The sequence below is a fragment of the Dendrobates tinctorius genome, unplaced genomic scaffold, assembly GCF_039654945.1.
Source record: "Dendrobates tinctorius isolate UK_male_01 unplaced genomic scaffold, ASM3965494v1 ptg000027l, whole genome shotgun sequence".
Lineage (NCBI taxonomy): Eukaryota > Metazoa > Chordata > Amphibia > Anura > Dendrobatidae > Dendrobates > Dendrobates tinctorius.
Window position 1 is genome coordinate 1478703 of NW_027361695.1, and position 12597 is coordinate 1491299.

Sequence of the window (12597 nt, forward strand, 5' to 3'; positions counted from 1 at the left end):
ATGAATGGAGCGGCGTTCAGTTTCTATCGGCAGCCCCATAGAGAATGAATGGAGCGGCGTTCAGTTTCTATCGGCAGCCCCATAGAGATTGAATGGAGCGGCGTTCACTTTCTATCGGCAGCCCCATAGAGAATGAATGGCGCGGCGTTCACTTTCTATCGGCAGCCCCATAGAGAATGAATGGAGCGGCGTTCAGATTCTATCGGCAGCCCCATAAAGAATGAATGGAGCGGCGTTGGGCTTTTAAAATCAGTCCCATAAAAAATGAATGGAGCGGCGTTCAGCTTTAATCGCCAGCCCCAGAGAGAATGAATGGAGCGGCGTTCAGTTTCTATCTGCAGCCCCATAGAGAATGAATGGAGCGGCGTTCACTTTCTATCGGCAGCCCCATAGAGAATGAATGGAGCGGCGTTCACTTTCTATCGGCAGCCCCATAGAGAATGAATGGCGCGGCGTTCACTTTCTATCGGCAGCCCCATAGAGAATGAATGGAGCGGCGTTCAGATTCTATCGGCAGCCCCATAAAGAATGAATGGAGCGGCGTTGGGCTTTTAAAATCAGTCCCATAAAAAATGAATGGAGCGGCGTTCAGCTTTAATCGCCAGCCCCAGAGAGAATGAATGGAGCGGCGTTCAGTTTCTATCTGCAGCCCCATAGAGAATGAATGGAGCGGCGTTCACTTTCTATCGGCAGCCCCATAGAGACTGAATGGAGCGGCGTTCACTTTCTATCGGCAGCCCCATAGAGACTGAATGGAGCGGCGTTCACTTTCTATCGGCAGCCCCATAGAGAATGAATGGAGCGGCGTTCAGTTTCTATCGGCAGCCCCATAGAGAATGAATGGAGCGACGTTCAGTTTCTATCGGCAGCCCCATAGAGAATGAATGGAGCGGCGTTCAGTTTCTGTCGGCAGCCCCATAGAGAATGAATGGAGCGGTGTTCAGTTTCTATCGGCAGCCCCATAGAGAATGAATGGAGCGGCGTTCAGTTTCTGTCGGCAGCCCCATAGAGAATGAATGGAGCGGCGTTCAGTTTCTATCGGCAGCCCCATAGAGATTGAATGGAGCGGCGTTCACTTTCTATCGGCAGCCCCATAGAGAATGAATGGCGCGGCGTTCACTTTCTATCGGCAGCCCCATAGAGAATGAATGGAGCGGCGTTCAGATTCTATCGGCAGCCCCATAAAGAATGAATGGAGCGGCGTTGGGCTTTTAAAATCAGTCCCATAAAAAAATGAATGGAGCGGCGTTCAGCTTTAATCGCCAGCCCCAGAGAGAATGAATGGAGCGGCGTTCAGTTTCTATCTGCAGCCCCATAGAGAATGAATGGAGCGGCGTTCACTTTCTATCGGCAGCCCCATAGAGAATGAATGGAGCGGCGTTCACTTTCTATCGGCAGCCCCATAGAGAATGAATGGCGCGGCGTTCACTTTCTATCGGCAGCCCCATAGAGAATGAATGGAGCGGCGTTCAGATTCTATCGGCAGCCCCATAAAGAATGAATGGAGCAGCGTTGGGCTTTTAAAATCAGTCCCATAAAAAAATGAATGGAGCGGCGTTCAGCTTTAATCGCCAGCCCCAGAGAGAATGAATGGAGCGGCGTTCAGTTTCTATCTGCAGCCCCATAGAGAATGAATGGAGCGGCGTTCACTTTCTATCGGCAGCCCCATAGAGACTGAATGGAGCGGCGTTCACTTTCTATCGGCAGCCCCATAGAGACTGAATGGAGCGGCGTTCACTTTCTATCGGCAGCCCCATAGAGAATGAATGGAGCGGCGTTCAGTTTCTGTCGGCAGCCCCATAGAGAATGAATGGAGCGGCGTTCAGTTTCTATCGGCAGCCCCATAGAGAATGAATGGAGCGACGTTCAGTTTCTATCGGCAGCCCCATAGAGAATGAATGGAGCGGCGTTCAGTTTCTGTCGGCAGCCCCATAGAGAATGAATGGAGCGGTGTTCAGTTTCTATCGGCAGCCCCATAGAGAATGAATGGAGCGGCGTTCAGTTTCTGTCGGCAGCCCCATAGAGAATGAATGGAGCGGCGTTCAGTTTCTATCGGCAGCCCCATAGAGAATGAATGGAGCGGCGTTCAGTTTCTATCGGCAGCCCCATAGAGAATGAATGGAGCGGCGTTGGGCTTTTAAAATTAGTCCCATAAAAAATTAATGGAGCGACGTTCAGTTTCTATCGGCAGCCCCATAGAGAATGAATGGAGCGGCGTTCACTCTCTATCGGCAGCCCCATAGAGAATGAATGGCGCGGCGTTCAGTTTCTATCGGCAGCCCCATAGAGAATGAATGGAGCGGCGTTCAGATTCTATCGGCAGCCCCATAAAGAATGAATGGAGCGGCGTTGGGCTTTTAAAATCAGTCTCATAAAAAATGAATGGAGCGGCGTTCAGCTTTAATCGCCAGCCCCAGAGAGAATGAATGGAGCGGCGTTCAGTTTCTATCTGCAGCCCCAGAGAGAATGAATGGAGCGGCGTTCAGTTTCTATCTGCAGCCCCATAGAGAATGAATGGAGCGGCGTTCACTTTCTATCGGCAGCCCCATAGAGACTGAATGGAGCGGCGTTCAGTTTCTATCGGCAGCCCCATAGAGAATGAATGGAGCGGCGTTCAGTTTCTATCGGCAGCCCCATAGAGAATGAATGGAGCGACGTTCAGTTTCTATCGGCAGCCCCATAGAGAATGAATGGAGCGGCGTTCAGTTTCTATCGGCAGCCCCATAGAGAATGAATGGAGCGGCGTTCAGTTTCTATCGGCAGCCCCATAGAGAATGAATGGAGCGGCGTTCAGTTTCTATCGGCAGCCCCATAGAGAATGAATGGAGCGGCGTTCAGTTTCTATCGGCAGCCCCATAGAGAATGAATGGAGCGGCGTTCAGTTTCTATCGGCAGCCCCATAGAGAATGAATGGAGCGGCGTTCAGTTTCTATCGGCAGCCCCATAGAGAATTAATGGAGCGGCGTTCAGTTTCTGTTGGCAGCCCCATAGATAATGAATGGAGCGGCGTTGGGCTTTTAAAATCAGTCCCATAAAAAATGAATGGAGCGGCGTTCAGCTTTAATCGCCAGCCCCATAGAGAATGATTGGAGCGCCACTCGACTTTTAACGGCAGTCCCATAGAGAATAAATGGTGCGGCGATCAGCTTTTACTGTCTGTCCCATAGAGAATGAATGGAGCGGCGTTCAGCTTTTATCAGCAGCCCCATAGAGAATGAATGGAGCGATGTTTTGCTTTTGTTGGCAGTCCCATAGAGAATGAATAAAGTGGCGTTTGGCTTTACAATGCCCTGTTCTGCCGATTTGGGCAGGTACCAGGTGTCGCCCCCCCCCCCCCACACACACACACCGATATATGAGCTCTCCTTTGATAACCCTGATTCAAGCGTCAAACAGTTAAAGGGTAAACACACTGATCGACTTCCGAGGCTTCTACAATAACAAGATGGGACCTGCACGCTCGCGATGCATGATCTGTATACCAGGAAAACAATTATTGATATCAAGAAATCTTAATCAGTATTCTGATATTCCTGGACCACATCAGTCAATTTGTAAGGAGTATGCAAATTACAGCTTTATAATTAGTACTTACTGAGAGATTTTTCTGTAGTCACCGACTTTATCCACTCTGCAAAACAAGTAAGAAAGTAATTAAAATAAAAAAAATTTCCATTTACTCCGGCGATCAAGTGATTTCTCCTGGGATTTGTAGCCTGTGACTCATTTTCCCTACAGCGGCCACTAGAGGAGAAGTGCAGTATTACACGGTGAAGGCGCGATATCATAACATGAAACTTACTTTTGAGATTTTCACTTTTTAGAAGCAATATCAGCACAAAGCAGGCGATGGCCAAAAGACACAACGCCCGAGACCAGTTCCATCTGGATCTTTCATCTGAAGAAATAGAAATAATTAAATAGTTATAAAGCAGTCAAACAACTTTCTAATCCTTTGTAACGTACTGATAAAGTAATTCTCCATTATAGCCAACGGTGTAGAAAACCATGATTGTATTATTTAAAAAAAAAAAAAAAAAACCACAGCACCTCACATGGTTGGGAGTGGTATTGCAGCTCAGCTCCATTAACGCTAATGCTCTTAGACGGCAAAACCAGATGCTCGTTCTAGTTTCTAATCCTGGAAAACCCCTTTAAATATGATATGTAGTAGACTGGAAAGGTGATTTGGTAAATTATTCTTTTTTTATTGCTTTTTTATATATACATTCATTATTTTTTTTTAATGATTTGCGTGCTGTAAACTCATTAGCACAGATCGTAGGCGGCATCGTTCCATGACATTATATGTGAAGAGGACTAACACGGGAAAAGTGAAAGAGAAAGATGATACGTTTCCAAGAAATGATTTAATAGCAGGAACTGGAGGCCGGCGGCTCCGGGGGGGGGGGGGGGGAAGGTTTTCCCCGTTTATTGACTTTTCTTGCAGCACTGATCGTGAATAAGAATCAAATCTACAGCCGCGTTCACACTGGACGTTTATAGGGAACATATCTATGCCGCATGGGCGTCCCCACCACGGCGGCCCCTTCTCTCCGGGGGTCTCCTTACTAGATGCGGGGTCCACCTCCCTGCTATGTGCCCACCGCTGCCTATGTGGATGTGACGGGTTGATTCTTTCCGCAGCTTGTAGCCACGAGAGGAGATTCAGCAATAATGCGGCACCATGTAGCTTTCCGCGAGTTGCGACTATAGCGCACATTGCCCAAAAAATATTAAAAATGGTGAAGTGATACATTTGAAACAAATTTTGAGTTTTCTATTTTTGTTTTACTTTTTTGGAGGTGAAAATAGTGTAAAAAGTGATTAAAAGACATAATAATAATAATGATAATAATATAGTAAAAATAATAATATAAATTCATCAATAATAAAAAAAATGCATAATAATATAATAAAAAAATAGACAAAAAGTAGTCAGATATCACAATATAAGCTGCACACATTATAAAAAAAAAAATCATAATTCTGATGTGGCTGGTGTACTTACTTTGCAAACCCATGACACCACAACTGTATAATCGTTTCTGAAAGTTTCAATTCAATCTCCGCCCACCTAACTTGATTGACAGCTCCTCAGTGTCCCTCTCCTCTGCGTACAATCTACGGTGCTCCTGACAAGCTGCAGCAGACTGGATGAGTTATCAGAGACTGGACCGCTGTCACTCAGGCCGGGTGGATGGAGACTAATTACCCTTAGGCTCATGAGCTCTCACTCAGCTGGACTCCTAAATGCTCATTTTAATACAAGGATTGCACAGCCATTCTGACTTGGACTTTCTCAGTAAGCACACCAGCCTCATCAGGTCCAAAAGATCTTGACATTATTTAATGCAGTTTGCATTGTGAAACCTGGTGACAGATCTACTTTAATAAAATTAATAACATTATAAATCACATTAACTTTACTGCCATTTTACTTCCTCTAGTTCTCTTGGCTGCTCATCTGTGTAAGGTTCTGGGTCACTAAAGGGTCAGAACGTGAGATAATTGGAAGCAAATACTGCACATAGTTCCCTCCAACTACATAAACATGAGCTAATCTGGGCAAAGGTTATTGTACAGAAGGAGGAGGTGAGCTGTGACATCACCTGTTGTGAGTGGTGGATCCTGTGTTATCTACTGTATATAGAGGTGCTATCAGTCATTGTATAGGAGGAGGAGGTGAGCTGTGACATCACCTATTGTGAATGGTGGATCCTGTGTTATCTACTGTATATATAGGTGTTATCAGTCATTGTACAGGAGGAGGAGGTGAGCTGTGATATCACCTATTGTGAATGGTGGATCCTGTGTTATCAGCTGTATATATTATTATTTATTTATATAGCACCATTGGTTCCATGGTGCTGTACATGACAAGGGGTTACATACAAATTACAGATATCACTTACAGTAAACAAACTAACAATGACAGACTGATACAGAGGGGAGAGGACCCTGCCCTTTCGGGCTTACATGCTACAGGATGGTGGGGAAGGAGACAGTAGGTTGGGGGGTTGCAGCAGTTTCGGTGTTGGTTGAGGTGATATCACGGGTAGTGGTGAGAGAGAAGGAGGTAGCGGGGATCATTGCAGGCTGTAGGCTTTCCTGAAGAGTTGTGTTTTCAGGTTCCGTCTGAAGGATCCGAATGTGGTTGATAGTCGGACTTGTTGGGGCAAAGAATTCCAGAGGATAGGGGCTATTAGGGAGAAGTCTTGGAGGCGGTTGGGTGAGGAGCGAATAAGTGTGGAGAGAAGGAGGTCTTGGGAGAACCGGAGATTACGTGAGGGAAGGTATCGGGAGATTAGTTCAGAGATATATGGGGGAGACAGGTTATAGATGGCCTTGTAGGTCAGTATTAGTAATTTGATCTGGATACGCTGAGGGAATGGGAGCCAGTGAAGAGATTTGCAGAGGGGAGAAGCGGAGGAGTAGCGAGGAGAGAGATGAATTAATCGGGAGGCAGAGTTAAGGATGGACTGGAGAGGTGCGAGGGTGTTAGCAGGGAGGCCACAGAAAAGGATGTTGCAGTAGTCAAGGCGGGAGATGATGAGGGCATGCACAAGCATTTTGGTAGATTGAGGGTTGAGGAAAGGACGGATTCTGGAAATATTTTTGAGCTGGAGGCGACAGGAGGTAGAAAGAGCTTGGATGTGCGGTTTGAAGGACAGGGCAGAGTCAAAGGTTACTCCAAGGCAGCGGACTTCCAGTACTGGGGAAAGTGTGATGTCATTAATTGTGATAGATAGGTCGGGTAAGGAAGATCTGTGAGATGGAGGAAAGATGATGAGTTCAGATTTGTCTACATTGAGTTTGAAGAAGCGAGAGGAGAAGAAGGAGGATATGGCTGATAGACACTCTGGGATTCTGGAGAGCAGAGAGGTGACGTCTGGGCCAGAGAGGTAGATCTGAGTGTCATCCGCATAAAGGTGGTAGTGGAATCCGTGGGACTTTGAGTTGCCCCAGACCAAGTGTATAGATTGAGAAGAGTAGAGGTCCTAAAACAGAGCCTTGGGGGACTCCAACAGAGAGAGGGTGGGATGAGTAGGTGGTGTGGGAGACGCTGAATGTGCGGTTGGAGAGGTATGAGGAGATCCAGGATAGGGCAAGGCCTTTGATGCCGAAGGAGGAGAGGATCTGTAGTAGGAGGCAGTGGTCAACTGTGTCGAATGCAGAGGACAGGTCTAGGAGCAGGAGTATAGAGTATTGTCCGCTTTGGCTGTAAGTAGGTCGTTAGTAATTTTGGTCAGGGCTGTCTCAGTGGAGTGATGGGGACGGAAACCAGATTGTAGATTGTCAAAGAGCAAGTTAGATGATAGGTGGGAGGAGAGTTCAGTGTGGACGTGCTGCTCCAGGAGTTTGGAAGCGAATGGAAGCAACGATATTGGGCGATAGCTGGACATAGCGCTCGGGTCGAGGGTTGGCTTTTTAAGGATAGGCGTGATTGTGGCATGTTTGAAAGCAGAAGGGAAGGTACCGGACGTTAGTGATAGGTTGAAGAAGTGGGTTAGGGATGGGATAAGTGTGGTGGTGAGGTTGGAGAGGAGGTGGGATGGGATGGGGTCGAGTGCACAGGTTGTGAGGTGCGATTTGGAGAAGAGACGATTAAGCTCCCCTTCAGTGATGTTGAAGAGTGAGGTTATGGGGTTTGGTATATAGAGGTGTTATCAGTCATTGTACAGGAGGAGTAGAGGAGCTATGACATCACCTATTGTGAATGGTGGATCCTGTGTTATCTACAGTATATAGAGGTGTTATCAGTCATTGTACAGGAGGAGGAGGAGGTGAGCTGTGTCCTGATAAATTGCCGCATGTATATAAATCCACTACTTTATACTTACACTTTTCCACATTGCAGGCGTAGAACTCATGATTTTTATCTGGTTTGAAGATCTATAAAGACAGACAAGTTTTGCATGAACTCTTGCAGGACGTGCGGTCTCACTATAACACTATTAGCTACTTCCATAAGGGGGTTTCATGTTTTCGGTAATTCACTTTTTACAGCTTTCTTTTATTTCTTGTATTCGGATTCTTCATCATTTTCCAGATCTCTGATTGCTGTCAGTGACTGGGGGGAACATTACTTATTACATCTGAAGTCTAAAAAATGAAAAAAAAAAACCTTCAGAAACTTGTATCCAGACTTGTAGCCAACAATCGGGATATTTTTACAGTAAAATTGTAATTGTAGCAAACTTTCAGCTGTGAGAAATATTTTAGGGCCTTGTGGGTTTTCTTCCTCAGGATGTCAACAACAAGAAGGTTATTGTTCGCTGACAGCAAGCAGAGATCTTCCAAACGATGATGGCTGAAGAACTTGTAGAACTTTTCAATGATTAAACTTTACTGATGGAATAATGAGAACTGTTGGTTTGGTCCGTTCTCACCTTCATACATTCCCCTGCGATGATGTCCTCCACTATCTTCTGCTCTAGGAATCCTGTTCCTCTTCTCACCTGGACGGAGGATGGGGGTTATAATGGCCGCGTACGCTTCTATGATCACTTTATCACGTTGACTATAACGGCACATAATCAATAACTAGGCAATGGACATTAAAAGTACAAAATAAAAAAGAAATTCTTTTGCTCATCTCTCCTCAACCGACCCCATGTCAGTCTGGTCCTTTGTTCGCTCTTTTTCACCCTTCTTCTTATTTCGGACTTCTGTCCCTTGTTGTTTTTCAGTAGGTTGCACGCCGTCACATTGAGGAGCAACGTGATACATCGCACCCCCACAAGATGTAGTGGGACCTAGTGAAAAACAGCACTGACGGAGTCCCAAAACGAGAAGATGGAAGAGAGAAGACAGAGGAGCTGATCGGAGAAGAGGTACGAGGAGCCGTGAGTGTATGTAATTTTTCTTCTTCCTCTTTGTAGCAGATTTGTTTCGCACCATATCTATTCCGTTTTTCTGATTCTCTTGGGCTCCCACTATCATTGAGAACTTACCGAGCCTAATAATTTCAATAAGAGTTCATTCTTAACTTTTGGAACAAATATTTTTTTTATAGAGAACCTTTTAGTAGAAATTTGCTCCGCCGTTGCTGAGCAGCTAACTAATGAAGTTACGAGCAAATTAAATGGAAAAGCTTTGGAGTATGTCCATTTTTGCCCTTTATTCCTCTTTTCCCTCCCTCCTGCCTGTGATGATGGACATTTCAAGCAGGTCACACCACAGGCCTCCTCAGATGAAAAATTGCGCAAGTGCCATTACTTCGTCAGACGTTGCTCACTCAGTGCGACAAACTGACCGGACCTTTCTGCGCATGCGCCGCCCCAATCAGTAACGACACCTGGGTGAGATTTTGGCTGGAGAGGCAGATGGCGTTGACTTGCCAAACAAGGTACATCACAGGCCGTGCGGAGGGGAAAAGGAAGAGCTGTAAGTGCACTGACATGTCCCAATGCACTTCTAGCTAAATTCTTGCGCTTGCTCAGCAATAGTTCGTATTTCTTCAAGAAAGGTATGGTTTCCATCAAGGTGGCAGCGCATGTACCGCCATGAGAAAGGTTTAAGGTAGAAATTCCTTCCCTCCCAAAATACTTAAGTATCAAGGCTGTAATGAACACTGGGGGTTGTAGTTATGGGATCCGTTACCTGGTCAGTTGCATTTTCCAACGTCACGCACTGGTTTTCTCCCACAAAGCAGAAAGAAGTGTTTTCATGTCTGTGCCTCAAGATTAGGGCTTCATTCTTCTTCTGTTTTGTCCCTGGGATGGAGAATGGGGGACAGATAACATTCTGGAGCGACCGTGAATGTAAACTGACCTTGGAGTAACAAAAGCATGGTGGTGTATTGTAGACAGTGCGTCGCTGTGAAATGCGTGAGCGTGGGGTGAAGTGTGCCCATTACTGACACCAAGAACCTCCTTGTTAACCATTTCTAGCCGTGTGTCCCCCTATGCTGCCTCCTGTGGTCTTAAGGTTGAGGTCCAACCACCGAGACCCCACTTACAAAGATGAGAGAACTGATTCTAATTTCTTTAAATTTGTTTCAAATTTTCCCAAATTTGTTGAATTATTCGAAATACGAATTAGGCAAATCTAATGAAATGGAAGCCAGGTGACTGCCATTATTTTGGATTCATATTAACCAAGTAGGACTTGAACAAAATATTACCATCTCCTGGACCCTCACCTGTCCCTGATGCCGCCGCTCCCCACTGCCCCTTGGATGGCTCCCTAAGGCACCTGCTACGTCTCTGGTCTCCGGCGCGCGTCAAGGCATATCCGCAAGCACATCCGAGGCGGGTCCAGGCACTGATGCACTATTTACCATCATGACATGTCCTTCACCTGACGCGGCATCATGGGGCAGAATATACCACGTCGCCAGAATGGGTATCAAGGCCGGAGCTGGTAAACAGGAGACCGGAGCAAGGAACAGGTGCCTTAGGAAGCCAGCCAAGGATCAAAGTGGAGCGGCAAAGACAGGTGCGATGAGTATTGGATGTATATTTTTTAACCACACCCTGGCCCCTGAGGCTCACAATGTACATTCCCTATCAGTATGTCTTTGGAGTGTGGGAGGAAACCAGAGAACCTAGAAGAAACCCACGCAAATATGGGGAGAACATACAAACTCCTTGCAGATGTTGTCCATGTCACGATTTGAGCATAGAACCCCCAAATTGGAGAGCAACAGTGCTAACCACTGACCCACTGTGTGCTAACCACTGAGCCGCCATGTGCTAACCACTGAGCCACCATGTGCTAACCACTGAGCCACCATGTGCTAACCACTGAGCCACTGTGTGCTAACCACTGAGCCACCATGTGCAAATCACTGAGCCACCGTGTGCTAACCACTGAGTCACCATGTGCTAACCACTGAGCCACCATGTGCTAACCACTGAGCCACCATGTGCAAATCACTGAGCCACCATGTGCTAACCACTGAGCCACCATGTGCAAATCACTGAGCCACCGTGTGCAAATCACTGAGCCACCGTGTGCAAATCACTGAGCCACCGTGTGCAAATCACTGAGCCACCGTGTGCTAACCACTGAGCCACCGTGTGCAAATCACTGAGCCACTGTGTGCTAACCACTGAGCCACCGTGTGCAAATCACTGAGCCACCGTGTGCTAACCACTGAGCCACCGTGTGCTAACCACTGAGCCACCGTGTGCAAATCACTGAGCCACTGTGTGCTAACCACTGAGCCACCGTGTGCAAATCACTGAGCCACTGTGTGCTAACCACTGAGCCACCGTGTGCAAATCACTGAGCCACCGTGTGCTAACCACTGAGCCACCATGTGCAAATCACTGAGCCACTGTGTGCTAACCACTGAGCCACCGTGTGCAAATCACTGAGCCACCATGTGCTAACCACTGAGCCACTGTGTGCAAATCACTGAGCCACTGGCTTTTTTTAAATGGCAAACAGAGCAGATTCAATTTGCATCAAATATATTCAATGCAAATTGAATTTCCTAGACAAACTAGATTTTTTTTTTGGACGATTCACTCTTGTCCTCGGCTTTCTCCGCCACAGAGAATGAATGGAGCAGCTGTTATAGCTGTCGGCAGGAAGATACTTTAGTCGTGTCTATGTCCATATAACAGTACTTACCAGTGATGGGTAAGCAGCGGGTGTGTAAAACTTCCCCTTTAATGGACACCTATAAAAAAAAAACTAAAGGTTACTACCAATACCTAATTGTCCCTGAGATGGCACTACAAATGAATGATGAAATCATCATTCCCACGATCTGATTGGTTACAGGATGCTTTAGCCCCACCCACTTTGCAGCAGTTTACTTTATGGCTTTGTACCTGGAGGCACAGCGACGGGTGCAGATTCTCCAACTTCACGGATCCAATATACTGTTGAAAGACAAAATACAATCAGATTATTTCTCACCGCGTCCCGCACCACAGGGGTCCATCCTGTGACCTGTAGCGGCCCCTTGTATATCCACATGCAATGGCCATATATTATAGTCACTGAGTCATTATAAATTCCTTCTGACTGATGTCTCATCTAATTGATTCTTGGCAGATATACGACCTAATAGCACTGTAATCCTACGGCACTGTGAGGATGGGTGTGCGGCATTAATATTCATCTGTGCTGGAGGATGACATGAGAGTGCACAGCCTAATTTAGGGTATGCAAACAATGAGACAGACACATGCTCGCACGTGTACACACACGTGTACCCATAGACTCCTAAATTACAAATGGTAGATGTGGGCCAGGTTACAGATTGTGGTCCGGGGTCAAGAGAAAATGGGGCCACTACCATCTCCAAAGTATTATTGCACTGCAAAGGGCCCATGTACTGTTTTTGCACAGTGGCCCTTTTCGTATGTGTCCTCCACTGATTCCAGTTACACCCCTATTTAGGCACACAGTTATAAGTATAACAGTCTATGGGCATTGTGCTATCCATGCAACACAGATCTGTGATACGGAAGTGTGAATGGGGCCCCAATATCAGCGCCAGCATCATGCCGTGCTACATTGCTAGAGAAAAAGATGGATAACTATGAGCTAGATATGTAAAGAGATAAATCGATATCAGATTAGACAGGTGCCCGACTCATTAGATATCTGAGCAATTTTTTTTTTATTTGAAAA

The 12597-nt window shown here is 46.3% G+C and overlaps 1 protein-coding gene across 2 annotated transcripts in view; it reads right to left on the reverse strand.

Moving 5' to 3' along the window:
* The window catches only part of IL17RC (interleukin 17 receptor C), a 58765-nt gene that overhangs the window by 2896 nt on the left and 43272 nt on the right, over positions 1–12597 (reverse strand). For both annotated transcript variants that reach the window (XM_073569645.1, XM_073569644.1), the window contains 7 exons: positions 11790–11840; positions 11587–11635; positions 9607–9719; positions 8394–8462; positions 7845–7896; positions 3803–3898; positions 3596–3631 (listed from right to left, as the gene is read on the reverse strand). In XM_073569645.1, coding sequence (XP_073425746.1) covers positions 3596–3631; positions 3803–3898; positions 7845–7896; positions 8394–8462; positions 9607–9719; positions 11587–11635; positions 11790–11840 — 466 coding nt within the window. The remainder of the gene's footprint in view (positions 1–3595; positions 3632–3802; positions 3899–7844; positions 7897–8393; positions 8463–9606; positions 9720–11586; positions 11636–11789; positions 11841–12597) is intronic.